Consider the following 27,867-nt stretch of genomic DNA (forward strand, 5'->3'; position numbering starts at 1 on the left):
ACACACACTCATTCAAACACACCACACACGCACACGCACACTCACCCTCTCACACACTCACCCTCTCTCACACACTCACTCACATACACACACACACTCTCTCACACACACACTCTCTCACTCACACACACTCACTCACACACTCCTACACTCACACACACTCTCACACACACTCTCACACACACACACACTCTCACACACACTCACTCACACACATACACCCTCTCTCTCACACTCACTCACATACACACTCACTCTCCCTCTCTCTCACACACACACATTCTTAGTTTATAGATACACATCGCAGAAACAGACCCTTCCACCCACCGAGTCCGCTCAACCAGCGATCCCCGCACACTAACACCATCCCACACACGCTAGGGATAATTTTTACATTTACCAAACCAATTAACCTACAAACATGTACATCTTTGGAGTGTGAGAGGAAACTGAAGATCTCAGAGAAAACCCACGTAGGTTACGGGGAGAACGTACAGACAGCACCCGTGGTCAGGATCGAACCTGGGTCTCCGGCGCTGCCAACACTGTAAGGCAGCAACTCTACTGCTGCACCACTGTGCCGCCCCATGTTACCTGTCCAAATGGTTCTGAAATGTTGCGGTAGTCCCAGCCTCAACTACCTCCTCCGGCAGCTCATTCCGTACACCCACCACCCTCTGCGTGAAAAAAGTTACCCTTCAGGTTCCTATTAAATCTTCCCTTCCACTCTCATCTTAAATCTATGTCCTCCGGTCCTTGATTCACCTACTCTGGGCAAGAGGCTCTGTGCGTCTACCCGATCTATTCCTTTCATGATTTTGTACACCTCTATAAGATCTCCCCTCATCCTCCTGCGCTCCAGGGAATAGAATCCGAGCCTGTTCAACCTCTCCCTATTGTCTGAAGAAGGGCCTTGACCCGAAATGTCACCATTCCTTCTCTCCAGAGATGCTGCCTGTCCCGCTAAGTTACTCCAGCTTTTTGTGTCTACACGATTACAATAGTGCCGTCCACAGTGTACGCATACAAGATAAGGGAATAACGTTGAGTGCAAGAAAAAGCCAGTAAAGTCCGATCAAAGATAGTACAATAGTAGTTCAGGACTGCTCTCTGGTTGTGGTAGGATCATTCAGTTGCCTGATAAAAGCTGGGAAAGAAACTGTCCCTGAATCTGGAGGTGTGCGTATTCAAACTTCTGTACCTCTTGCCTGATGGGAGAGGGGAGAAGAGGGAGTGACCGGGGGTGAGACTGGTCCTTGATTATGCTGCTGGCCTTGCCAAGGCAGCGTGAGGTGTAGATGGAGTCAACTGGCCAACATGCCCCATCTACACAAGTCCCATCTGCCCGCGTTTGGCCCATATCCCTCCAAACCTGTCCTATCCATGTACCTGTCCAAATGTTCCTTAAACGTTGGGATAGTCCCAGACTCAACCACCTCCTCCGGCAGCTCGTTCCATACACCCACCAACCTCTGTGTGGAAAAAAGTAACCCATCAGGTTCCATTAAATCTTTTCACCTTCAGTCTCTGTCCTCTGGTCCTCGATTCCCCTACTCTGGGCAAGAATCTCTGTACGTCTACCCGATCAATTCCCCCCATGATTTTGTACAGCTCTGTAAGATCACCCCTCATCCTCCTGCACTCCAAGGAATAGAATCCCAGCCTGCCCAGAAAGACTGGGCTTGTATTCACTGGAGTTTAGAAGGATGAGAGGGGATCTTATAGAGACGTATAAAATTATGAAAGGACTAGATGCAGGAAAAATGTTCCCAATGCTGGGGTCCAGAACCAGGGGCCACACACACAGTCTAAGAATAAAGGGGAGGCCATTTAAAACTGAGGTGAAAAGAAACCTTTTCACCCAGAGAGTTGTGAATTTGTGGAATTCTCTGCCACAGAGGGCAGTGGAGGCCAAATCACTGGATGGATTTAAGAGAGAGTTGGATAGAGCTCTGGGGTCTAGTGGAATCAAGGGATATGGGGAGAAGGCAGGCACGGGTTACTGATTGTGGATGATCAGATGTGATCACAATGAATGGCGGTGCTGGCTCGAAGGGCCAAATGGCCTCCTGCACCTATTTTCTATGTTTCTATGCCCCAACCTCTCCCTGTAGCTCAGGCTTTCAATCCTGAAAGACAAGGGAAGGTGACGTTTCAGGTGAGGGACGTCTTTTATTTACTGTCGTCCTCATGATTATCATTGCCTGTATAGCTCGTTATCACCTACCCCAGAGCCAACAATGGACCATTGTGCGCTCCACATTTTACCTGATCAACATTGCTTTCGCATATCTTTCATTCATTTGTGCCGTCTATATCTCTCCTTTCCCAGTCCCCGGCTCTCAGTTTGAAGAAGGGTCTCGACCCGAAACGCCACCTATTCCTTTTCTCCGGAGACCCTGACTGACCCGCTGGGTTACTCTAGCACTTTGTACCTGTCCACGTTCTCCAGAGACGCTGACTGACCCGCTGGGTTACTCCAGCACTTTGTACCTGTCCACGTTCTCCAGAGACGCTGACTGACCCGCTGAGTTACTCCAGCACTTTGTACCTGTCCACGTTCTCCAGAGACGCTGACTGACCCGCTGAGTTACTCCAGCACTTTGTACCTGTCCACATTCTCCAGAGACGCTGACTGACCCGCTGAGTTACTCCAGCACTTTGTACCTGTCCACGTTCTCCAGAGACGCTGACTGACCCGCTGAGTTACTCCAGCACTTTGTACCTGTCCACGTTCTCCAGAGACGCTGACTGACCCGCTGAGTTACTCCAGCACTTTGAACCTGTCCACGTTCTCCAGAGATGCTGACTGATCCGCTGAGTTACTCCAGCACTTTGTACCTGTCCACATTCTCCAGAGACGCTGACTGACCCGCTGAGTTACTCCAGCACTTTGTACCTGTCCACGTTCTCCAGAGACGCTGACTGACCCGTTGAGTTACTGCAGCACTTTGTACTCAGCCCATCTGGCCAATCGATCAAGATCCTGCTGCAATCTTTCACAAGATTGCAGTTCTGCCACATCCTGCTCCCTCTCTGTGATGCCTCCTGCTCTCCGATCTGACATTCATTGTTCTTTATCTCTCTACACCATCGTCTTTATCTCTCGTTTACCTTCTCCCTCACCAGTCTAAAGAAGGGCCTCGACCCGAAACGTCCTCTGGTCCTCGATTCCCCTACTCTGGGCAAGAGTTTAATACAGAGAAATGTGAGGTGTTGCATTTTGGGACGTCGAACAAGAGCAGGACTTACACAGTGAATGTTAGGCCTCTGGGGAGCGTTGTGGAGCAGAGGGATCTGGGAGTGCAGGTGCGTGGTTCCTTGAAGGTTGAGTTGCAGGTAGATAAGGTGGTCACAAAGGCTTTTGTCACATTGGCCTCCATCAGTCAGATTATCGAGTAGAGAAGTTGGCAGATCATGTTGCAGTTGTACAAGACGTTGGTGAGATCGCATTTAGAATATTGTGTAAAGTTCTGGGCACCATGTTGTAGGAAAGATATTGTCAAGCTTGAAAGGGTTCAGAGAATATTTACGAGGATGTTGCCAGGACTAGAAGGTGTGAGCTATAGGGAGTGGTTGAGTCGGCTGGGTCACTATTCCTTGGAGCGCAGGAGGATGAGGGGGGATCTTATAGAGGCATATAAGATCACGAGGGGAATAGATCGGGTAGATGCACAGAGTCTCTTGCCGAGAGTAGGGGAATCGTGGACCAGAGGACATAGATACAAGGTGAAGGGGAAAAGATTGAATAGGAATCTGAGGGGTGACTTTTTCATACAAAGGGTATTTGGTGTATTGAACAAGCTGCCAGAGGATGTAGTTGAGGCAGGGACTATCCCAACGTTTAAGAAACAGTTGGACAGGTACATGGATAGGACAGGTTTGGAGGGATATGGGCCAATGCGGGCAGGTGGGACAAGTGCAGATGGGGCCTGTTGGCTGGTGTGGGCAAAAGGGCCTGTTTCCACACTATCACCCTAAGACTCTAACTCTCGTCAGAAAGAGGAGAACTTCCTCAAACTAGACATACCTTGCGGAGATTTCACAGTGGAGCAAACGAAATGTGTAGGAAGGAACTGCAGACGCTGGTTTAAACCGAAGATAGACCAAAATGCTGGAGTAACTCAGCGGGTCAGGCAGCATCTCTGCAGAACGTGGACAGGTACAAAGTGCCGGAGTAACTCAGGGGGTCAGGCAGCATCTCCGCAGAACCTGGACAGGTACAAAGTGCCGGAGTAACTCAGTGGATCGGGCAGCATCTTTGGAGAGAAGGAATGGGTGACGTTTCGGGTCGAGACCCTTCGTCAGACTGGTTACATTTGTATTTCAATCGAGCCATTTACAGTGTATTGATACATAATAAGGGAATAACGTTTAGTGCAAGGTAAAGCCAGCAAAGTCCAATCAAGGATAGTCCGAGGGTCACCAATGAGGTGGATAGTAGTTCAGGACAGCTCTCTGGTTGTGGTAGGATGGTTCAAAGTGTTCAAGGTTTATAGACACAAAGTGCTGGAGTAACTCAGTGGGACAGATAGCTTCTCTGGGGAATGTAGACAGGTACAAAGTGCTGGAGTAACTCAGCGGGTCAGGCAGCATCTCTGTGGAGAACATGGACAGGTACAAAGTGCTGGAGTAACTCAGCGGGTCAGACAGCATCTCTGGAGAACGTGGACAGGTACATAGTGCTGGAGTAATTCAGTGGGCCAGGCAGCATCTGTGGAGAGAAGGAATGGGTGACTTTTAGAAACATAGAAACATGGAAAAAAGGTGCAGGAGGAGGCCATTTGGCACTTTGAGCCAGCACCGCCATTCATTGTGATCATGGCTGATCATCAACAATCAGTAACCTGTGCCTGCTTTCTCCCCATATGCCTTGATTCCACTAGCCCCTAGAGCTCTATCGTAAGGGCCTGTCCCACTTAGGCGATTTTAAGGCGACTGCCGGTGACTAGGCTGTCGCCGACAGTTCGCCAGGGTGTCGCGTGCATGATCGTGAGGAGTCTTCCAAGAATCGTAGTGGATCTCAGCGCGTCGCTGGGAAATCATCCAGAGTGAAATTTCTCGGCCACAGCTGGCTTGCCGCCAGGTACCGTTGCTTATTGCGGGCGCTGTCGCAAGCTGTCCCCAGGTTTGCTAGTTTCTCCTAGATGCATTTAGAAGCACATAATATTTAAATCATTTCAAGTAAAGTCATTTCAAGATACCATAAAATACTTGTGTTTAACCAATTTATTTAATGTCAGGACATTTGACAGGTAGATTGGAGGCGCCAGTTTCACGGTCAGGTAAGCGTGGGAATTTTCGCAATGTTTATGGCCATCAGCGATCACATTTAAAGTAGGCTCCCAACCCAGATATGCAACCCAGAAACCAGATATGCATCTCCCGTACATTTTCAAAGAATGCTCACACACTTTTCACAAAAATCCATGTAACCACTTTTAAAATTAAATTTCTTAATACCTCCATTAGTAAACTGGAAGTCAATCCAGTTTATGTCTTGTCACCGTGAAGCTTGGTTTTTAAGTAACCCATACAAGATATTATAGTTGAAAACTCTCAAATACTTACCGACTTGTCAGTGATTTCAGCGAAAATTAGGACGCCGGAGAAGCATTAACAGCGTGGGAATTTCGCGATGTTTCCAAAGACGGTGTAATCTCGACCTGACTCAGCATTGTCGTGGTCATTGACGTCGGATAAAATAAAATTTTGGCGTTCTGCTACGACTTTGACAGTCGCCTAAAAAATTGCCTAAGTGGGACATGCCCTTAACTCTCTTTTAAATTAATCCAGTGAATTGGCCTCCACTGCCTTCTGTGGCAGAGAATTCCACAAATTTCAGGGTGAAGAAAGTTTTTTCTCACCTTAGTTTTAAATGGCCACCCCTTTGTTCTTAGACTTTGTGGCCCCTGGTTCTGGACTCCCCCAACATTGGGAATATTTTTCCTGCATCTAGCTGGTCCAGTCCTTTTATAATTTTATACGTCTCCATATGATACATAGAAACATAGAAAATAGGTGCCATTTGGCCCTCCGAGCCTGCACTGCCATTCAATATGATCATGGCTGATCATCCAGCTCAGTAACCTGTACCTGCCTTCTCTCCATACCCCCTGATCCCTTTAGTCACAAGGGCCACATCTAGCTCCCTCTTAAATATAGCCAATGAACTGGCCTCAACTACCTTCTTTGGCAGAGAATTCCACAGACTCACCACTCTCTGTGTGAAGAAAAGTTTTCTCATCTCGGTCCTAAAAGACTTCCCCCTTATCCTTAAACTGTGACCCCTTGTTTTGGACTTCCCCAACATCGGGAACAATCTTCCCGCATCTAGCCTCTCAAACCCCTTAAGAATTTTATATGCTTCTATAAGATCCCCCCTCAGTCTTCTAAATTCCAGCGAGTACAAGCCTAGTCTATCCAGTCTTTCTTCATATGAAAGTCCTGCCATCCCAGGGATCAATCTGGTGAACCTTCTCTGTACTCCCTCTAAGGCTAGAATGTCTTTCCTCAGATTAGGAGACCAAAACTGTACACAATACTCCAGGTGCGGTCTCACCAAGGCCCTGTACAACTGCAGCAGAACCTCCCTGCTCCTATACTCAAATCCTCTTGCTATGAATGCTAACATACCATTCGCTTTCTTTACTGCCTGCTGCACCTGCATGCTTGCTTTCAATGACTGGTGCACCATGACACCCAGGTCACGTTGCATCTCCCCTTTTCCTAATTGGCCACCATTCAGGTAATACTCTGCTTTCCTGTTCTTGCCACCAAAGTGGATAACCTCACATTTATCCACATTATATTGCATCTGCCATGCATTTGCCCACTCGCCTAATCCTTCTCATCCTTCTAAATTCCAGTGAATACAAGCCCAGTCTTTCCAATCTTTCCTCATATGACAGTCCCGCCAACCCGGGGATTACCCTGGTGAACCTACGCTCCACTCCCTCAATAGCAAGAAATGTCCTTCCTCAAATTAGGTGACCAAAACTGCGCACAATACTCCAGATGTGGTCACACCAGGGCCCTATAAAGGTCAAGGCCCTTCTTCAGACTGGTTACATTCGTCCTTCATCTTTTCTCTCCATATTCTCCTGGTTGGCATGTGGAATTCTGCCGTGTTAACTCAAGTTTAAACCGTTCGCCTTTAGACGCGCCGCAGAATCTCTCCATCACTTCCCCCAGCAACGTGAACAATTACGGGGTCAGTGTAAAGGAAGGAAACTCTGCAGCGATCCTATGCTCCGTCCAGAGTTTCCCAGCGTCCAACCTGACCTGGCGACATCTCGGTGTCACGCTGAGCACAACACGTTCCAGCAACGAGCTGTGGTTGAAAATCCTTCGGGTGACACCGCGGGACACTGGGGACTATCAGTGTGTGGCGGAGAATGAACACGGGACAGGGGAGGGGACTGTGACCCTCGTCGTAGAATGTGAGTAGACACACGGTCATGTCTCTCTGAACATCAATGAGCAGTTAATGGAATATATCATGTATTGCAGGGACATCATTGTACATCTGCCTCTCTCCCACACTCTCTCTCCTATTGTAAGATGAAGTGGCTTAAATAATACTGGACCAAGTGGACCCGTTGGGCCCATTCCTCACAGAGGGGGAACAGGGAAAGGGAGAGGGTGTCACTGAGTGAGCCGTGGACCCAAAGCCTCTCCTGTATTGGTGTAGCACTCTCAACCCCCCCCCCACTCAATCCCCCTTAACCCCCCTCCTCCTCTCACAGACCCACTCCATCCCCTCTACCCCAACCCCACTTTCCCCTCCCCTGCCCCCATCCCCATTCCCCCCAGCCCTGCCTCCACCCTATTCCCCCCTCCTCACCGCTATTCACCCCTCCCCTCACCTCCACTCGGCCCCCCCTCCTCCCCCCACACCCACTTTCCCTGCCCGCACCCCACTGTCGCCCCCATCCCAATCATCCCTCCTCCCCACCCACTCTCCCCCACCCCCACTCTGCCCTCCTCCCCAGCCCCACTCTGCCCTCCTCCCCAGCCCCACTCTGCCCTCCTCCCCAGCCCTAATCTCCCCCTCCCCCTCACCCCCACCCCCACTCTCTCCTCCCACCCTCCCCCTCCCCCCCACTCTCTCCTCCCCTACCCCCACTCTGCCCTCCTCCCCAGCCCCACTCTGCCCTCCTCCCTAGCCCCACTCTGCCCTCCTCCCCAGCCCCACTCTCCCCCTCACCCTCACCCCCACCCCCACTCTCTCCTCCCACCCTCCCCCTCCCCCCCACCTCTCTCCTCCCCTACCCCCACTCTCACTTTCCCCCACCCACCTTTCCCCACAACCCCCCTTTCCCCCATTCTCTCCTCCTCCAGCCCCATTCTCACTGTCGCCCACCCCCCCTTTCCCCACCACCCGCCCTCTTTCCTCCTCCACTCTCTCCTTCCCCACCCCCTCCTCCCCCAGTCTCTCCTCCCCCCACCCTCACCCCCCTCCTACCACCACCCTTCCCTCCACCCACTCGGCCCCCACGTCCACTCCCCTCCATGGAGCTGTTGGCGGCGAAAGCCATTTACCGAGCGTACAGGGAGGAGGAGGGAGTGCCGGACTACTCGAGGCTAGCAGAATCAAGGCGAATGGGGATAAGTTGGGCACAGGTTACTGATTGTGGATGATCTGCCATGATCACAATGAATGGCGGTGCTGGCTCGAAGGGCCAAATGGCCTCCTCCTGCACCTATTTTCTATGTTTCTATAAAGGAACAGCAGGAAGTGAAGAAAGCTAATGGCATGTTGACCTTCATAACGAGAGAATTTCAGTATAGGTTCTTCTGCAGTTGTATAGGGCCCTGGTAAGACCGGACCTGGAGTATTGTGTACAGCTTTGGTATCCTAATTTGAGGAAGGACATCCTTGTAATTGAGGCAGTGCAGCGTAGGTTCACGAGATTGATCCCTGGGATGGCGGGACTGTCATATGAGGATAGATTGAAAAGACTAGGCTTGTATTCACTGGTTTAGAAGGATGAGAGGGGACCTTATAGAGACATAAAATTATAAAATGACTGCACAAGCTAGATGCAGGAAAAATGTTCCCAATGTTTTGGGAGTCCAGAACCCGGGGCCACTGTCTTAGAATAAAGGGGAGGCCATTTAAAACTGAGGTGAGAAGGAACAGTTTTACCCAGAGAGTTGTAAATTTGTGGAATTCTCTGCCACAGAGGGCAGTGGAGGCCAAATCACTGGATGGATTTAAGAGAGAGTTAGATAGAGCTCTGGGGGCTAGTGGAATCAAAGGATATGGGGAGAAGGCAGGCACGGGTTACTGATTGTGGATGATCAGACATGATCACAATGAATGGCGAGCTGGCTTGAAGGGCTGAATGGCCTCCTCCTGCACCTATTTTTATGTTTCTATGTTCTAGGCCATTGTTAGTTGTTTGTTGGGTGAAAATGAGAAGCTTGTGCGACATGGGTGGGAGAGGGATAGAGAGAGAGAGAGGGAATGCCGGGGCTACCTGAGGTGAGAGAAATCAATATTCATACCACTGGGCTGTACGCTGCCCAAGTGAAATTATGAGATGCTGCTCCTCCAATTTGCATTTTGCCTGTTCAGTTGTAGTCACCTTGCTACAGGAAAGACGTCATTAAGCTGGAAAGAGTGCAGAGAAGATTTTCTCTGGAGCACAGGAGACTGAGGGGTGGGTGATCTTAGAGAGGAGAATTAGGATAAGGTGATCGAGAACTAGAAGGTAGAAGGGAATAAATTAATAGGAACCTGAGGGGCAACTTTTTAACAGAAAGGGTGGTTGGTATCTGGGAACGAACTGCCAGAGGATGTAGTTGAAGTTGTTCAATAACAACATTTGGACAGGTACATGGATAGGAAAGGTTCAGAGATAAATGGACCAAATGGGACTTGCTTAGATGAGATGTGCCGAAGGGCCTGTTTCCGTGCTGTGCCACTGCACGACTCTGAAACAATGAAGGGTTAGGATGGAGTGAATGTGGGCAGAGTGTGAGGAAGAGCAGAACTGGAGGCCATCAGCAGTAAACAGCCGTTGGGACCTCAGAGGGACATGGCTTTGCTCAGGGAGAGGTGAGTGGTGGACTCACTGCTCTCGGTGCGGGTTGAGGGCACAGTAGAAGTAGATTTAGAAGGAGGTGGGACATTCTGAGAGATGAGGAAAGTAGGGACAGCAGGACAAGACGGGCCGAATGGCCTGTTATGTAATTCCAGTGTAATCCAATGGAGAGCTGCATGCTGGAGAATCTCTTTCGCTGCTTGGTCTGGGGTTAAGTTGTGGTGTCTGTGTCTCGGAGCTGGGCATTCACCGACTCCTTTCTCCATCCCTCAGTATGTGGCCAGGACAGGACTGGGAAATACGTCGTGGCCGTGATTGTTCTTGCCGTCGCCCTTGGTGTCGTCATCACCGCCGCAATCTTCTGGGCAGCGCGATGTCGCGGCAAACGAGGTGAGAGACGATCTGGAAAATGTCCGAATGTCTTCACTGCCATTTACTCATGAGAGAGAGAGAGAGAGAGAGAGAGAGGGAGGGGAGGTACCCACTGCGTCAGCCTGAAATCAGGGCCCTCTCCAACTAGGGGTGCCAACTATCTCACTCCCAAATAAGGGACAAGGTGACGTCACCGCCCCGCGCCACGCGTGACCTCACCCAGCCAGTGGCCACGTGCTCCCGCTCCATCAATAGCGGCCGTCCGTGACGGAAGGCGGGTTGCTATGGAACCATCGTTAGGTGGCGCCTGGGCCTCCGGACCTACACTGTCCGGACCTATAGCGGCCCAGGCGCCTACACTGTCCGGGCCTACACTGTCCGGGCCTACACTGTCCGGACCTACACTGTCCAGACCTATAGCGGCCCAGGCGCCTACACTGTCCGGGCCTACACTGTCCAGGCATACAGTGTCCGGGCCTACACTGTCCAGGCATACAGTGTCCGGGCCTACAGCGTCCGGGCCTACAGCGTCCGGGCCTACAGTTTCCGGGCCTACAGCGCCCCCCGGTCCTAACACGGGACAAGGGCGGTCCCGTACGGGACAAACCAATTTTGCCCAAAATACGGGATGTCCCTGCTAATACAGGACAGTTGGCAACCCTACACATAACCCCCCTTCCCATTGCTACCACTGTGTTTGGAAGAGGGGCAGCACAGATTGCCCAAGTATCCTGGAGCTGATATTTATACCTCATCCACATCAGCATAAACAACATCATCTGGGAACAATCTCAGTGCTGCCCACAATCCCATTCACTCTCATTGTCCACAAGCCCCATGGGCACAAACCCATCCCCATTCACTCCACACTCCCCATGGTAACAAACCCATCCCCATTCACTCCACACTCCCCATGGTAACAAACCCATCCCCATTCACTCCACACTCCCCAAGGTAACAAACCCATCCCCATTCACTCCACACTCCCCATGGTAACAAACCCATCCCCATTCACTCCACACTTCCCACAAACGCAAACCCATCCCCATTCCCTCCCTCCACACTCCCCATGGACACAAACCCCTCCCCATTCACTCCCCACTCCCCATGGACTGAAAATGCCACCCCATTCCCTCTCACTATCCACACTCCCAAGGGACCCATCTCCTCCCCATTCCCTCCCACTACACTGCACATGGACTGAAACTCTCTCCCGCTCCCCACACTCCCAATGGACCCAACCTCCTTCCCATTCCCTCCCACCACCCACAACTTCCCATTCTCTCCCTCTGCCCACACACTCCACAGACCCGAACCCTTCCCTATTCCCTCCCCCACACTCCCCAAGCACCGGCGGTCACGGTGGCTTAGCGGTAGAGTTGCTGCCTTACAGCGAATGCAGCGCCGGAGACCCGGGTTCAATCCCAACTGTAGGTGCTCTCTGTGCGGAGTTTGTACGTTCTCCCCGTGACCTGCGTGGGTTCGCTCCGTGATCTTCGGTTTCTTCCCACACTCCAAAGACGTGCAGGTTTGTAGGTAAATTGGTTTGGTAAATGTAAAAATTTGTCACTAGTGTGTATAGGATAGTGTTAATGTGTGGGGATCGCTGGTCGTTAATGGACCCGATGAGCCGAAGGGCCTGTTTCTGCGCTGTATCTCTAAACTAAACCCAAACTCCTCCCCAAACTCTAGCCACTGCTCATCAAACCAAACTCATCAGGAATTTTCTCACTCTGAATAATTACAGTGGGAGAAAAGGTGAATACGGTCATGTGATAGGAGTAGAAATAGGCCATTTGGCCCATCAAGTCTACTCTGCCATTCAATCATGGCTGATCTATCCCTCCTAACCCCATTTTCCTGCCTTCTCCCCGTAACCTCTGACACCCGCACTGATCAATGGGAAGAGACATGAAAAGGAGGAGAAATAGGGAAATGGAAGGTGTGTGTCAGAGAATTAATGTGGGAGGGAGGGAGGGGATGAGGGAGGGAGGGAGGGAGGGATTGAGGCGCGATGGTGTGAAAGAGGTTGAATGAAGAAGATGGATACGGGGAAAGAATAATGAAAAGAATGAGGAAGAGTGAGAGGGAGAGAGAAGGATGAATGAAGGAATTCCAGAAGAAAGAGAGATCGGAGACAGGCAAAGAGGAAAGTGAGCGGTCTGAATGAAATTTTGTCTTCCAGAAAGTTCCGTGGCACATCCGAAGGAGCAGAAAGCTGAAGATGGGCCGGTGGAGTCGCCCTATCAGGTTGGCACTGTTGTGGCAAAGAGGCAGGTCGGCGTTTGTCTCCTTGTTGTCCCTCCACACCAGCACTGCCCCTCAGATACTAACTCCATGACCGCGGCCATCTGCACCTCACGCTGCCACGGCAAGGCCAGCAGCATAATCAAGGACCAGTCTCACCCCGGCCACTCCCTCTTCTCCCCTCTCCCATCAGGCAAGAGGTACAGAAGTGTGAAAACGCACACCTCCAGATTCAGGGACAGTTTCTTCCCGGCTGTTATCAGGCAACTGAACCATCCCACCACAACCAGAGGGCAGTGCTGAACTACTATCTACCTCATTGGTGACCCTCGGACTATCCTTGCTGGCTTTACCTTGCACTAAACATTATTCCCTTATCATGCGTCTATACACAGTAAATGGCTCGATTGTCATCATGCATTGTCTTTCCGCTGACTGGTTAGCACGAAACAAAAGCCTTTCACCGTACCTCAGTACTCGTGACAATAAACTAAACTGAACTAAATTCTCTCCCCCCTCCCAGTGTCGGGCACCAACCACCTCCCCCACTCCTGCCCACCGAACCCACGCCTCCCAAATCACCGTCCCCACCCCCCGTCACCGTCTGCCCCAGGATACTGACCCCCGCACCCACCACCACCACACTGAATCCTTACGTCACATCCCACTCTGCCCACTGAGACTGGCCCACGGTGTTCATAAGTGATGGGAGCAGAATTAGTCCATTCGGCCCATCAAGTCCACTCTGCCGTTCAGTCATGGCTGATCTATGTCTCACTCCTAACCCCATTCTCCTGCCTTCTCCCCGTAACCCCTGACACCTGCACTAGTCAAGAAATAATTTAATATGTCCACTGACTTGGCCTCCACAGCCGTCTGAGGCAATTATTCCCACAGATTCACCACCCTCTGACAAAAGAAATTCCTTCTCATCTCGTTCCTGAAGGAACGTCCTTTAATTATGAGGCTGTGGCCTCTGGTCCCAGACTCCCCCACTAGTGGAAACATCCTCGTACCCCACTCCCCCGCTCCGTCCCGTTCCACGTACTGAATATCACCAACCCTGTCCCTGCCCCACTCCCCCGCGGCTAGAACATTATCCTGTGCCTCCACACCTCAACATTCACTCCCCTGTAAACCTCCCCCCCCCCCCTTAGCTCAGTGAATGTCCCTCCACCCCCAGACTGTGTAACCACCTCTGTCCCCTACACCCCTCCCTGTCTCTGTAACCCCCTCCCCTCCGGCCCCTACACCCCTCCCTGTCTCTGTAACCCCTTCCCCTCCGTCCCCGACACCGTGGGCTGTTTATTCTGTTCCTGTAACCGGTGTTTCTCTCCTCACAGGAGCTGGGTCTCGGCGAGCGGGATCTGTACAGCGACCTCAACCTCAGACACAAATGAGCCGCTGCTCAACCCCTCTCAGTGTGTACCCTGCCTCCGCCCACTTTTTCTGTTGTTTCTCTCTGCCCATCTCTCTCTCTCTCTCTCTCTCTGTCTCTCTCTCTCTCTCTCTCTCTTCCCTCACTTTCTCCAACCAACCTCCCTTCCATTGACTTAAGGAGACGAACAGGGAAAGTTTTCTTTACACAGAGAGTGGGTGTCCAGAACGTGCTGTCAGGGGGGCACGGTGGCGCAGCGGTAGAGTCGCTGCCTTACAGCGAATGCAGCGCCGGAGACCCGGCTTCGATCACAACTAAGGGGGCTGTCTGTACGGAGTTTGTACGTTCTCCCCGTGACCTGTGTAGGTTCTCTCCGGTTTACTCCGACACTCCAAAGACGTACAGGTTTGTAGGTTAATTGCTTGGTAAATGTAAAAAGTGTCCCTAGCGTGTGTATGATAGTGTTAGTGTGTGGGGATCGCTGGTCGGCGCGAACTCGGTGGGCCGAAGGGCCTGTTTCTGCGCTGTATCTATAAACTAAATTAAGCTAAAAGGTGGTGGTGGAAGCAGATACCAATAGTGACATTTAAGAAGCTTTTTACGTGGATATGGAGGGATACGAGTTGTTCAGGTAGAGATTAGTTTAACTTGGTATCATGTTCAGCACGGGCATTGTGGGCCAAAGGGCCTGTTCCTGTGCGGCACTGTTTTACGTTCTATGACTGCATGCGTCTCCACAGACGCTGCCTGACCCGCTGAGAGTTGCAGCATTTAGTGTTTTTATTTCAGATTTCCAGAGTCCGCAGTTTGTTGATGTCTGATTTGCATCTTATTCAGAGTTTAATCCCCAGCTGGGCTACACAAGTGGCCCACAGACCGTACCCCATCCAGCAGCGCTCCCTGTTCACACACGGGACGCCAGCCAACACCGCAGAGCCTCAGTGACCCAGATACTGACCCGTCGGGGTGACCGAGAAATCCGTGCCGGGTTATCGCAGTTTCACTGTGTGTGGGAGGGGAAAGGGGCAAGTCAAGAATTTAGGGCCAGAATGATCTGCAAAGTGGCACAGAGTCAGAGAGCATCGTTACTGCTCCCTCCCCGTCTTCCCCCTCTCCCCCGTGTACTGTCACTCCCACTCCCCCTCTCTCTGTGCACTGTTACCCCCACTCCCCCACTCGCCCTGTTCTGTTACTCTCACTCCCCCTCTCCCCCTGTACTGTTATTGTGGGAAGAACTGACCTGTTGTGTCTTGTGATGAACATGGGCAGCACGGTACTGTGGGAATAGAGCGGCACGGTGGCTCGGCGGTAGAGTTGCTGCCTCACAGCTTACTTCTGCGGTGAGGAAGAGACCGTGTACCATTTGTACTTACGGTGTGAGAGGTTGCAGCCCGTGTTCGAGTGTCTAAAGGGGCTGCTCCCCAAGTTTTGGCTCCATTTTAGTCCTGTGCTCCTGATTTTTGGGCACCCGGTACAGAGGGGGGTCGGGTCGGGAGGGACGGTGGGGTCTCCCTGTCGGTCTGCACCTGGGCCTGGCCAAGATGGCCATTTGCGGGTCCAGGCAGCGGGTAGTCGACGGCCGCACCGGGGTCGACTGCCTGCCCCTCTTCCGCGCCATCGTCCGTGCCCGCGTGTCCATGGAGAGGGAACACCTGGTGTCCATGGGGCCACTGGAGGCTTTACGTGAACGCTGGTCGCCAAGGGACGTCGAGTGTATTATTGATAAAGTTGGCGATGTATTAGTTTGATGTTTGTTTGTTTGTAAACTGCCAATATCGGCAGCCTTTGATCGTGTTACCCTTTTGTACGTTTGTTTTGTTTTCTGAATAAAAGCTTTCGTATATATTTTAAAAAAGAGACCCGGGTTTGATCCTGACTACAGGTGCTGTCTGTACGGGGTTTATACGCGGTCTTCGTGACCGCGTGGGTTTTCTCCGGGTGCTCCGGTTTCCTCCCACACTCCAAAAACGTGCAGGTTTGTAGGTTAATTGGCTGCAGTAAATTGTCCCTCATGGTGTAGGATAGTGCTTGTGTGTGGGGTGATACATGGTGATCCCTGGTCCCTGCCTCAACTACCTCCTCTGGCAGCTTGTTCCATCCGTGGGCTGAATGGCCTAATTCTGCTCCTATCACTTATGACCTTCGTCAGCTTGACGGCAGCTGAATCCAATCCCCTCCATTAGAGTCGGAAGACAGGTCCCGACCCGAACCGTCGTCTATCCATGTCCCCCACAGATGCTGCCTGACCCGCTGAGTTACTCCAACGCTGTGTATTTTATTTGTAATCCAGCATCTGCAGTTCCTTGTGTCTCCGCTCCATTTCCTGCCCTCGCCCTCCCTCCCGCCCGCACTCACCGGGGTCCCACACACACACACGCACTCGTCGCCTAAAGCGGGAACCTCACGGCTGCCGGAGGAGCAGGGACCATGTCACAAGAGCATCGGACACAGACTGGGGAAACAGCTTGCATGAGCCGCGTGTGTATTGATGCAGCGCTGCAGAGGGTGAAGCCGGCCGGCTGAACAAAGCGCATAAATACTGGACGGTGCATGTGTGCAGGCGCTGCAGCGGCAGGGGTGGAGAGCCGAGCGCTGGGAAGGTTTGGTGATGAGGCAGGAGGGGATTACACAGTGACCAGCGCCGTGCGTCCACTGAGCCGCTGCACTTCCCATCAGCAACAACAGGGAACGTGATGCACGGAGCTCCCAGGAGTTGATGCAACCGCCATTAAAAATACTCCAATCACATTCATTCACAACACAATTACTTTAATAACATGAACAGATTTAGCCGGGACAACGCGGGTGCTGGTCAATCGCCTCACACAGAAATATTTTAAATACAACGCCGAATAATACAAATTAAAACACATTTCGGGTCTCAAACCTCCGTTAAATAAATCACATCAACCAACACAACCAACGATTCAATTTACAAACTCACCTTCTCCTTATACTTCGAACAACACTTTAAACGTTCAAACTCCAGTGTCAGCATTTTACTGATCACCGCTTCAAGAAATCTCACAGGAATAAAGTGAAACCTGCAGGGACCAGCAGTTTGATCAAAGTAACCGGAGCAATGAGCCCACGGCACAGAACGGTTCTCCTGACTTGCAGCAACAATAAACGTGGCTGGTTTATCAATCGCCGTGTTGATGAACTCAGTGCGAGAACCAGACTGCATCACGACAGCACAGTCAGAATATCCCAGTGGGGGCAGTCTATCCCAGTCGGAAGATGCAGTCTGGAGAGGCTCGGACATGCGGCAATGATACCCGTCCCTGGTCCCCAATTCACACAGGGAGTGGGAACCACGGACCCATCCCTTATACCCCAGACTTCTCCACACAAAGTATCACCATAAAGAGGGAAATACAGCAAGTGCCAAAATTGATACTGATTAGAAACATAAATAAATACTCAACGTAATTCAAAAGGAAATAATTGAAATAATATAAAATAAAATAATATAAAGGAAATGATAACACTGACAATTGGTGAACTTTTACTGTTCTACACAGGCTCTCAGGTGAACAGTGAAAGCTGCTGTGTCCTTAAAAACATTCCCACACACGGGGCACGTTTCACGGCAGGTGTGAGCTTTCTGCTGAGAGAGATTAAAAAAGCTCTTCCCAGACAGAACATGTGTACGGCCTCTCTCCGGTGTGGGTCCGCTGGTGTCGTTGGAGGTTCCCTGAGTGTGCAAAGCTCTTCCCACAGACAGAACATGTGTATGGCCTCTCTCCGGTGTGGGTCCGCTGGTGTAGATGGAGAGTCCCTGCCTGTGCAAAGCTCTTCCCACAATCAGAACATGTGTACGGCCTCTCTCCGGTGTGGGTCCGCTTGTGTAGATGGAGGCTCCCCGATTATGCAAAGCTCTTCCCACAGACAGAACATGTGAACGGCCTCTCTCCGGTGTGAGTACGCTGGTGTTTCCGGAGGTCCCCTGAGTATGCAAAGCCCTTCCCACAGACAGAACATGTGTACGGCCTCTCTCCGGTGTGGGTCCGCTGGTGTCGGTGGAGGTGCCCTGCCTGTGCAAAGCCCTTCCCACAGACAGAACATGTGTACGGTCTCTCTCCGGTGTGGGTCCGCTGGTGTCGGTGGAGGCTCCCTGCCCGCGTGAAACACTTCCCACATTCTGCACATTCATGCCGTCTCTCCGTTATTCGTCTTGGAATATCACCTGACTTCCCTATTGCCCTCCTTCCATCAGATGGTGTGAACGGACTCTGCTCACGTTTACTTTGTGGATCTGTGTCCACTCTGGGGGAAGAAGATTGACCAGCTGGCGTTGGTCTGGAGGCTTCAGGATGCCTTCTTAAGTGCCTTGTAAGGTACTCCGCCGTGGTGAATGCTATAGTGCAGTGAGGGCAGGGATGACAGTCTCCTTGGGTCACGCCGTCTACCGCTGGAGAAGGAAACAGAAATGATCACTTTCAGCAAAAAATCCACACTCTGATTTGGAAGACAGATTAGTAAATGCTTCAGTGTTAATGGAGCTGTTCGGAGATGTTAATTGAAATAATTTACAGGAGTGACTAGTGAAAGATTGTGGGGAGGAGGGAGTTATCAATCACCAGATGATTCTGATAAAGACTCGAGGGGGATGGATTCTGTCTTTGATATCCCCCAAGGAACAAGGTACAAGTCAGTAAGTTTTTAAGAATTCTTCTAACCCAGTGTGATAACTGGCTTGTTAAAATGGGCAAGTGAAAAGCAAAGTGCAGATGTCAAATAACATCATGAGCTGGGAGTTGCTGAGGACGACAGCAGGGCAAAGGGGCTGACTGCATCTTTGTAAATGCTCAGTGATTCAGCGTGAGTTGCTCCAAGGATGTTTTGAATAAAATCAGTGCATCCACAAAGTTTTTGTGCTTCTGACACCTGCGACATCATTCAGCACAATTCTCTGCACTTCACTATTCTGCAAATTTCTCATCCTTGCTACAACTGCTGCTTTGTTTTTGATCATAGTTTCTGACGTGCCACTTTAAACACCCGTAATTATTTTACAGTAAATTAGTTAAAGTTTGATTGTGTTGAACTTCACCACCAATTTCCATCCTGCACTCAAATTCACTTGGACCATCTTTGACACCACCCTCGCCTTTCTTGATCTGTCTCCATCACAGGCCGACATCTATTACAAACCCACTGACAGTTCACAACTACCTTGTCTACACTTCTTCCCACCCTGCTTCCTGCAAAGACTCCATCCCCTACTCCTAATTCCTCCGTCTACGCCACATCAAGATGAGGGGTTCCCTACCAGGACATCTGACATGTCCTCATTCTTTAGGGAATGGAGGTTCCCCTCTCCCATCATAGATGAGGACCTCACTCGTGTTTCCTCGGTACCCCACAGCTCTGCCTTCCTCCCCTCTCCCTATTCGTAACAGAGACAGAGTCCCGCTAGTCCTTACCTTTCACCCCATCAGCCCTCGCATACAACACATAATCCTCCGACATTTTCGCCACCTCCAACGGTATCCCACCACTAGTCACGTCTTCCCATCTCCACCCCTTTCCGCCTTCCACAGAAACCGTTCCCTCCGCAACTCCCTGGTTAATTGGGCCCTTCCCACCCAAACCACCCCCTCCCCAGGTACCTTCCCCTGCAGGAGATGCAACATCTGCCCCAATACCTCCTCCTTCAAATCTGTCCAGGCACCCCAACAGTCCTTTCAGGTTGGGCAGAGGTTCACTTGCACCTCCTCCAACCTCATCTACTGTGTTCAAGATGTGGACTCTTATACATCGGCAAGACCAAACATCGTTTTGCTGAACACCTTCACGCAGTCCGCCTGAACCTACCTGATCTCCTGGTTGCTAAACACTTTAATTCTCCTACCCATTCCCACACTGACCTTTCTGTCCTAGGTCTCCGCCATTGTCAGAGTGAGGTTAAACGGAAATTGGAGGAACAGCATCGCATATTTTGCTTGGGAAGCTTGCAGCCCAGTGGTATGAATATTGATTTCTCTAACTTCAAGTAACCCCGGCATTCCCTTTCTCTCTAGCCGCTATTTAATTAAAAATGGCTGCCGTGTTGAACTGTATGAATATTTATAAACATCAAGAGAAAAATCATGACCATGGAATATAATTTTGCATTTAGTAATACCAAGCATGATGTAATGCAGAGTATGTTTAAAGGTAACAGTGCTGTTGTGCATGGAGTCAACTCCAAGAAAAGTGTTTTGAAGGATAAAAGTAACAGTCTATTATGTGAACTTATGAAGCATTTGTAACAAGGCAGATGAATTAAGACCATTGACATAGGTGCAGGAGTAAGCCATTCGGCCCTTCGAGCCAGCACCACCATTCAATGTGATCATGGCTAATCATCCACAATCAGTTCCCTGTTCCTGCCTTCTCCCCATATCCCTCGATTCCGCTAGCCCCAAGAGCTCTATCTAACTCTCTTTTGAATGCAGCCAGTGAATTGGCCTCCACTGCCTTTTGAGGCAGAGAATTCCACAAATTCACAACTCTATGGGTGAAAATGTTTTTCCTCATCTCGGTTCTAAATGGTCTACCCCTTATTCTTAAACTGTGGTCCCTGGTTTTGGACTCGCCCAACATCATAGAAACATCTAAAATAGGTGGAGGCCATTTGGCCCTTCAAGCCATTTGGCCCTTCACAGTGCTCATGGCTGATCATCCACAATCATTAACCTGTACCTGCCTTCTCCCCATATCTCTGGATTCCACTAGCTCTACCGAACTCTTAAATTCATTCAGTGAATTGGCCTCCAGTGCCTGCTGTGGCAGAGAATTCTACAAATTCACAACTCTCTGGGTGAAAAAGTTTCTTCTCACCTCAGTTTTAAATGGCCTCCCCTTTATTCTTAGAATGTGTCCCCTGGTTCTGGACTCCCCCAACATTTGGGAATTTTTTTCCTGCATCTGCCTTGTCCAGTCCCTTTATAATTTTATGTCTCTATAAGATCCCCTCTCATCATTCTAAACTCCAGTGAATATAACCATAGTCTTTCCAATCTTTCCTCATATGACAGTCCCTCCATCCCAGGGATTAACCTCGTGAACCTACACTGCACTGCCTAAATAGCAAGGAGACAAATTAGGAGACAAAAACGGCACACAATACTCCAAATGTGGTCTCACCAGGGCCCTATACAACTGCATAAAGACCTCTTTACTCTTATACTCAAATCCTGTTGTTATGAAGGCCAACATGCCATAAGCTTTCTTCACAGCCAGCTGTACCTGCACGCTTACTTTCAGTGACTGGTGTACAAGGATACCAAGGTCTCGTTGCAATTCCCCTTTACCTAATCTGACACCATTGATATAATAATCTGCTTCCTTATTTTTGCCGCCAAAGTGGATAACCTCAGTTATCTACATTATACTGCATCTGCCATGCATCTGCCCACTCACTCAACCTGTCCAATTCACCTAGCAACCTCCTAACATTATCCTCACAGTTCCCACTGCCACCCAGCTTTGTGTCATCCGCAAACGTGCTAGTGTTACTTCTACTTCCATCATCCAAATCACTTATATCGTAAATAGTTGCGGCCCCAGCACTGAGCCTTGCGGCACTCCTCTCCACTGCCTACCATTCTGAAAAGGACCCATTTATTCCTACTCTTTGCTTCCTGTCTGCCAACCAATTCTCTATCCATGTCCATACCCTACCCCCAATGCCATGTGATTTAATTTTGCTCACCAACCTCCCGTGTTGTACCTAATCAAATGGCTTTCTGAAAGTCTAGAAACACTACATCCACTTGCTCTCCTTCATCCATTTTACTTGTCACATCCTCAAAAAATTCCAGATGATTAGTCAAGCAGGATTTCCCCTTCATAAATCCATGCTGACTTGGACCAATCCTTTTACCACTATCCAGATGTGCCGTTATTACCTATTTAATAATTGACTCCAGCATCTTCCCCATCACCGATGTCAGGTTAACTGGTCTATAATTCCCCGTTTCCTCTCTCGCTCCTTTCTTGAAAAGTGGGATAACATTAGCTACCCTCCAATCCACAGGAACTGATCCTGAATATATTGAACATTGGAAATTAATCACTAATGCGTCCATGATTTCTAGAGCCACCTCCTTGAGTACCCTGGGATGCAGACCATCAAGCCCTGGGGATTTATCAGCCTTCAGTCCCATCAGTCTACCCAATCCTATTTCTCGCCTAATGCAAATTTCTTTTAGTTCCTCTGACTCCCTTGATACTCTGTCCACTCGTGCATCTGGAAGATTGTTAGTGCCTTCATTAAAGAAGACAGGTCCAAAGTACCTGTTCAAATCTTCAGCCATTTCCTTGTTACCCATAATAATTTCACCCGTTTCTGCCTTCAAGGGACCCACATTTGCCTTTACTAATCTTTTTCTCTTAACATACCTAAAGAAGCTTTTACTATCCTTCTTTATATTCTTGGCCAGCTTCGCTTCCTACCTCATCTTTTCAGCCCATATTGCCCTTTTTGCCGTCTTCTGTTGTCCTTTGAAAGTTGCCCACTCCTCTGGCTTCCCGCTACTCTTTGCTATCTTATACATCTTTTCTTTTCGTTTTATTCCATCTCTAACTTCCCTTGTCAGCTACGGTTGCCTCCTACTCCCGTTAGAATCTATCTTCGCCTTTGGAATGAAATGATCCTGCATCTTCTGGATTATGCCCAGAAATTCCTGCCATTGCTGTTCCACCGTCATTCCTGCTAGGATCCCTTTCTATTTCACCTTGGCCAGCTCTTCTCTCATGCCTTCATAGTCCCCTTTGTTCAACGGCAACTCCGACACTTCTGATTTAACCTTCTCCCGCTCAAATTGCATATTAAAACTAATTATATTACAGTCACTACCTCCAAGCGGTTCCTTTACCTTGAGTTCCCTTATTAAATCTGTTTCAATGGACAACACAAAATCCAGAATTGCCTTCTCCCTGGTAGGCTCCAATACAAGCTGTTCAAAGAATCCATCTTGGAGGCAATCTACAAACTCCCTTTCTTAGGGTCCTGTATCATACTGATTTTCCCAGTCTGCCTGCATATTGAAATCTCTTTAACCACCCTAGCATTACCTTTGTTACATGCCAATATTAACTCCTGATGCACCTTGCACCCTATATGCAGGCTACTGTACCTTTATTACTTGTCAATTTTAACTCCTGATGCAACTTGCACCCTATAACTATGCAAAAAGAAAAGCGATTTAATAAAGTATACAATGTAGAAAAGTAATTGCATGGTTTGTATCTAAACTGCACTTTACCAAATGCAAGACAAGGTTGAGTTGGCCGGACTAATATAATTTTACATGAGTGCAACTGTGATGAACAGATTTGGCTCAGGGAATGATGTGGTGGAATAAGAGAGAAGGTTAATCAAAAATGTCAAAGAAAGAGAGCATTTCACAAAAGGGAAATCAAATATTTGTGTTGTCAAATTCAATCTTCATATAGAAAGGAATAAAATGCTGAATTCGTGGGAAAATGAATTTGAAACTGAAATGAGTCTGGAAACGTTCTATCCAAGATGAATGCTGGTAATCCCAGCAAGTCAGAGAAGAATTATGGAAATAAAAACAGTGTTAGCATCTCACATTGAAGTTCCAACAAAGGGTCTTCCTCCTCAAACATTATTTGTGTTTCTCTTTCCACAGATGATGCTGGATATCTTGTGCAACATGACAGAATTAACTGGTAGCTTTGCAATAAAGAATCCTTTGGGACTCCTTGTTTAAATGACAGGAACGTACATTGATCTTATGAGTGATGAAGTGAAAACAGAACATAGAGAATTATATTAAGCCATTTACTGATATATTAAGGTCAGATTGTTTAGATTAGGAAATTAGATGGAAAGTTATGACAGTTGGCAAATAGACATTTTCAAAGACATCTTAGAGCAAGGCACCTGCAATGTTTCCAAGATTATTGCTGACAAGAAGGTAGATGGCAAAATAACTCACAAAATGACATAGATACCCACAAAATGACATAGCAGGAAAAGTTAAAAGACAAGAAGATAAAGAAAGATTAACAATTCATTGTTCTTCCCACAATGTATCACAACAGTTTGATTAATATTTTTGGTAACTTCAGTTGGTCATACTGCACATAGCCCTACATTAATAATACACAAAGCAATACTCTTACATTCACATCCTTTATGATGCCCACAGTTACCAGGAAAGTGCCTACATAAATTGGACATGAACCACACTTTCTTTAAACAGTCACTGTCAGTTTACCGGGGAATCAATGTCAGATTCCAATGTCTGACAAAATTCCAGAAGTTAACATCAAATTTTACGGAAAGTACCAGTGATTAATGTTAAAAGAAAAAATGTCTTCATGAGTGAACAAAATTTTGTGCTGTTGAACCAAAGCCCGCATTGTTCCACCATTGCACTGGCTACCAATGCACCATGCCATCACTTCAATGCTCCTAATGAAATATGGTTGCTTTGAAGAAATAAATTGGTTCCTTTGGACATACACAGGTAATCGTCATTACGGAGCTCCTGTTCTTTTGTATAGATGATCCTCTCTTTATTTCGTAAATTATAAATTATTTTGTCTGTCTGTTTGGTCGTTTCCTCGCTTGTAGATCCCAAAACTGAAAAAAGAAAGCCAAAAATAACCTAATTACATTGTTTCAAGTCAGGTAAGTGGTTGAACTGTAAAATATGGAAGTTAGTTACATAATATGCAACATGTTCTATGAATTGAATTGAAATGACATGGTGGTAGTCAGATGGTCATTATATCATCTCCATCATTTACTGGAATGCACAGGAGTTACTCATTTTGAGTTTTACTTTTACAAACAGAATTACCTGTTGCTCTTTTGATTCTTTTCACCAACACTGTGCCTTCCTTCATTTCCTCAGCGGCTCCTCCCAAATCTCTTTTGCCCTCCCCTGTAATGACCTGTAAAGAGACATTTTGGTGCAACCTGTGATTCATAAGGACACAAATAAATTGGCTCTACTTCTTCTCGATTATTTCTTCCATCGCATTATTAACTTGGATACTCAAATAAGCTACTAATAAAAGCAGTAACTGCCTTGTGTGCAATATTTCAGTGAACTCTCGTCTTTCATACTCTACTCTAAAAGGAAGTTTGATATTGTCAGCAAATATGGGAAAATGTGGGAACAATTGTTCCTCTTTCAACAATAAAAACTTATTTGCGAATGTTAGCACCTGACTCCAACAGCAGTGATGAAGATTTGTCTAAAAAGCAGTCATTTCTATCTTGTAGAAAATAAAATGCCAATGTAGAGCCACTCTGTTAATTCTCACATGTCCTTTATCCTGGGAATAATTTCTGTTCTTACCTTTACGACGGGCTTTCTTTTCGTATTCTTGCCTTTTGCATTCTTAAAAGGATGCCTAAAGATTCTGACTCCTTAGGAAAAAAAGTGCCACATCAGTGCTGCTTTGGAAAAGCACAGATTGTATCTCAATAGTTTGGCAATTCTGGATATATCTAATGTTTTAGAGTTAAAAATGGAAGCAACATATCACAAAATTAAAAATTAGGAAAAGTAAATTTACATTTCATAAATAACACATTGGGAAAAACATTTCCAATTTAACAAGTATCCTACCACTCCAAAGATAAGAATAAAATCACCCTTGCACCAGATTCCATAGGCTAATAGCCAAATTGATTAGAATCAATTATAGTTGAAAAACTGCATTTAATGTGCAGTTTTGGTCTCCTAACCTGAGGAAAGACGTTCTTGCCTTAGAGGGAGTACAGAGAAGGTTCACCAGATTGATCCCTGGGATGGCGGGACTTACATATGAGGAAAGACTAGATAGACTGGGCTTGTACTCGCTGGAATTTAGAAGACTGAGGGGGGATCTTATAGAAACATATAAAATTCTTAAGGGGTTGGAGAGGCTAGATGCGGGAAGATTGTTCCCGATGTTGGGGGAGTCCAGAACCAGGGGTCACAGCTTAAGGATAAGGGGGAAGTCTTTTAGGACCGAGATGAGAAAACATTTCTTCACACAGAGAGTGGTGAGTCTGTGGAATTCTCTGCCACAGAAGGTAGTTGAGGCCATTTCATTGGCTATATTTAAGAGGGAGTTAGATGTGGCCCTTTTTGCTAAAGGGATCAGGGGGTATGGAGAGAAGGCAGGTACAGGCTACTGAGCTGAATGATCAGCCATGATCATATTGAATGGCGGTGCAGGCTCGAAGAGCCGAATGGCCTACTCCTGCACCTATTTTCTATGTTTCTATGTTTCTAATATTTCAAACAGATTTAAATTACGTTTTGCATTTTTTGTCAGAAGTTTAGGTGTCGAATCCTCATCTGATTCGCTAGATTCGTAGACTTGGGTTTGACGCCTTCTCCTCCGATTTGTCATGAATTCTGGCTTTGGTACATCCAATCCTGTGAAAAATAAAAATGCTCATCATCTGTTATGGCCAACTTCAAGTTTTATCTTCACTGAACTTAACAGTGCAAATATCTGTGGAAATATCACTTTGCAATGTTATCATTATTTCCTCCAGAGTATTCATGCTATTATTCAATTGTCACGTCTATTTGACAAAGACAGCAAACAACCTTACAATTATTTTTCAGAGTTAAAGAAAAATCAACCAGCATGAAGAGTATGACGGATGAGAATGTGTATATTTCCAGATCATAAATCGCAATGACCACTCGTCCCTGTGGTAAGTGAAATCAATCAGAATTCTTCTTTCCATTCCTCCAGGTTTAAAGTAATGGCTTATTCTAGCTGCCTGTACTCACAGTGACACTTTGTGCCATGGTTGAGTAAATGGATTGAATAATGAACAACTAGGGAACCCACCTCTTCATTAATGGGAACATTGACCTTTGTCCAATTTCTGATTTCAGGACTGTGACAAGTTGCAACATCAAAAAGCATAACTGTGCCCCAATGTCTATGGGGTTGTGCTATCCATGGTCACCATCTTCTGAATGACATAAAGCTTTGGTATTGATTGTAAAGTTAGTTCAATTTGAAATCACTGATGGAATTTTTGAATGTTGGTAAGGAACCTCTCCTGGAGGAAATAGTCATTAAAAGCAAAACTGTACATATCCTGCTGCCAATAATCTGGGACTAATCACAAGTCTGCTGGGTGTACTCATTTCATCAAAAGTTATAAGACAAATCTTACGGTTTGACACACGTAACCTGCCTGATATATTATTATAACAGGTATAACAGGTATAACAGAGCTTTATTTGTCGTTCGGCACCGAAGTACCGAACGAAACTACATCGCAGTCATAGAAAAAAAAAAGAACACAAGACACAAGACACATAACGCCAACACAAACGTCCATCACAGTGACTCCAAACACCCCCTCACTGTGATGGAGGCAACAAAACTTCCACTCTCTTCCCCACGCCCACGGACAGACAGCTCGTCCCCGACCGACCCGCACAGTCCCCGCACCGGGCGCTGAAACGTCCCGCGGCCGAACCGGGCGATGAAAGGCCCGCGACCAAGCCTTGCGCAGCTAAGTCCCGTGGCCGAGCCGCACCGGGCGATGTAAGCCCCGCAGCCGAGCTGCACCGGGCGGTGTTAAGCCCCGCAGCCGAGTTGCACCGGGCGGTGTTAAGCCCCGCAGCCGAGTTGCACCGGGCGATGTAAGCCCCGCAGCCGAGCTGCACCGGGCGGTGTTAAGCCCCGCAGCCGAGCTGCACCGGGCGGTGTTAAGCCCCGCAGCCGAGCTGCACCGGGCGGTGTTAAGCCCCGCAGCCGAGCTGCACTGGGCGGTGTTAAGCCCCGCAGCCGAGCTGCACCGGGCGATGTAAAGCCCCGCAGCCG

General features: G+C 48.4%; 1 protein-coding gene across 2 annotated transcripts in view; it reads left to right on the forward strand.

Moving 5' to 3' along the window:
* LOC144591212 (myelin-associated glycoprotein-like) overlaps positions 1–15,525 on the forward strand; it is a 25,352-nt gene extending 9,827 nt beyond the window's left edge. The window contains exons 5-8 of one of the 2 annotated variants that reach the window (XM_078395501.1): positions 7,161–7,442; positions 10,326–10,442; positions 12,610–12,674; positions 14,015–15,525. In XM_078395501.1, the coding sequence (XP_078251627.1) occupies positions 7,161–7,442; positions 10,326–10,442; positions 12,610–12,674; positions 14,015–14,071 (521 nt within the window). In that variant the 3' untranslated portion in view covers positions 14,072–15,525. The remainder of the gene's footprint in view (positions 1–7,160; positions 7,443–10,325; positions 10,443–12,609; positions 12,675–14,014) is intronic. The other variant, XM_078395502.1, reaches the window with a different exon arrangement.
* Positions 15,526–27,867: the final 12,342 nt, after the last annotated feature.

Source organism: Rhinoraja longicauda, unplaced genomic scaffold (genome assembly GCF_053455715.1).
Source record: "Rhinoraja longicauda isolate Sanriku21f unplaced genomic scaffold, sRhiLon1.1 Scf000705, whole genome shotgun sequence".
Taxonomy (NCBI): domain Eukaryota; kingdom Metazoa; phylum Chordata; class Chondrichthyes; order Rajiformes; family Arhynchobatidae; genus Rhinoraja; species Rhinoraja longicauda.